Raw genomic sequence first — 1,915 nt, 5'->3', positions numbered from 1 at the left:
AAAAGTTTCGTGAAATAGTAAACTTTTTTTATATAAAAATTATTTACATTCTCTACTTTCCTTTCCTCCACTATACCTACTTTATACATTAAAAATTGATTGGTCTCACCACTTTACTCACTTTCTTTACTTTCCACTACTAATTTACACTTTTCTTAAACTCCGTGCCAAAACGTAATGTAAAGAATTGGGTGGGACAGAGAAAGTAACTCACAACGACTATATTCTTATAATATTTTCCTTTTTATTTATCACATGTCAGTAAATAAAATTTTTGATTTATATGGTTTATAAAACTCGTTCTCTCAGTTTTAAGGCATTTTCTGTGTAATCTTTGCCATGGTATTACCATTTAATATATAGTAATATATAAATAATTTTTAAATATAATTATATTAATTTATTAATCAAATTAGAAAAATATTTAAAATCATATATTTTAAAATTAAAGTTAATAAAAAAACAAAATAGATAGAAAAAAAGGCATATCGTTACTAGCATTCAATTTAACCGGCTTGTAAATTGAACTTATAAATTATGCCGGAGAAATACCCAATCATAATTCATAAGTATTTAGGGTTTTAAAAGTAAATATAGTCCTTCTTCCGTGACAGCTAAACAGACCCATATCTTTACCCAGAGTTATTTCTATTTTTGTTAATTCTTGGGTTATTTCTACTTTTATTGGCTAATGAAACCTTAAAATATATATATAATAAATGTAATAAATTCTTGGGTTATTTCTACTTTTGTTAATTCTTGGAGTACATTACAAGATTAGCATCATATGCTTTCTTCATCATTTCATCTTTGGTGGCTTCCATTTTTGCCGTTTCCAATTCAGACAGCCCCCCCCAAACCCAATATTATTAACTTTATTATATGCCCCTATAAACCTTTTAAATTCGTGTACACGTTATATTCGAAAGTTGCCCCTGTAGTGCAACAAAAACTGTAATCCAAGAAAATCAAAATAACAAATATTCGTTTCTTCCCCCATGGAAAAGTACATTCCTTAAGTAAAAATCAAATTGTATATATATATGTATATATATATATATATCTTTCTTAAATTCTGTTTATTCACCATACTGTTATCAAGATTTAGTAAATTATCTCTCCCATTTCGATCCTGCAAATGTATCCCCAAGATCATGTCCCAATTCAGATTGGAACACCAACCCCGGACAAGCGGCAACTTAAGCGGCACCACACGGCCCGGTACTACATGCACAGGGTGCAAGAAAGTCTAACTACTAGGGTATCCAAGTTTATCTGTGCAATTTTTCTTGGCCTTCTCTTTTTTGCAGGCATTATAGCTTTCATTGTTTATCTAAGCTTACGTCCACACCGCCCAAGGTTTTTAATCGAACAGTTCTCTCTTCCTGCCCTGGCACAGCCTAATGGATTTGAGAATGCTGAACTAACATTCAACGTAACAGCTCGAAACTCAAACCACAAAATCGGAATTTATTATGCTGACATGGTAGTCAATGCTTTCTATGATGATCAGAGCATTGGTGGCCGGCCCGTATTGTATCCATTTTACCAAGAGCCGAAAAATTCAACAATCATCTTCGGTACACTGAGTGGTGCTACGTTAACTGTGAATAATCGTCGTTGGATGCAGTTTTTGGCAGATCGGTCAAGAGGTAAAGTAATGTTTCGGCTTGAAATAACCTCAACTATTCGATTCAAGATTTCGACTTGGGATAGTAAACGGCATAAGATGCACGCAAATTGTCAAGTAGAAGTTGGGTCGGACGGCTTGATGATGGCTAGCTTTGTTGGACATAGATGCCCTACTTATTTCACCTGACATTTTTGATGTCTTCTTTTACTAATTTTTCTTAATGATTTGTTGTTTTACACTTTTACTGTAAATGTAATGGAAAAGTATTTTAATTTTTCTTAA

The 1,915-nt window shown here is 32.4% G+C and overlaps 1 protein-coding gene across 1 annotated transcript; it reads left to right on the top strand.

The window, feature by feature from the left end:
• Positions 1-984: 984 nt before the first annotated feature.
• On the top strand, positions 985-1,915 carry LOC141678004 (NDR1/HIN1-like protein 26). Its single transcript, XM_074484178.1, has one exon. It carries the CDS (start codon positions 1,139-1,141, stop codon positions 1,817-1,819), a length of 681 nt encoding a protein of 226 aa, XP_074340279.1. The 5' UTR covers positions 985-1,138; the 3' UTR covers positions 1,820-1,915.

Source organism: Apium graveolens, chromosome 8 (assembly GCF_009905375.1).
Source record: "Apium graveolens cultivar Ventura chromosome 8, ASM990537v1, whole genome shotgun sequence".
Lineage (NCBI taxonomy): Eukaryota > Viridiplantae > Streptophyta > Magnoliopsida > Apiales > Apiaceae > Apium > Apium graveolens.
Note: the sequence above shows the minus strand (reverse complement) of the source record. Positions and strands in the feature narration are given on the sequence as shown.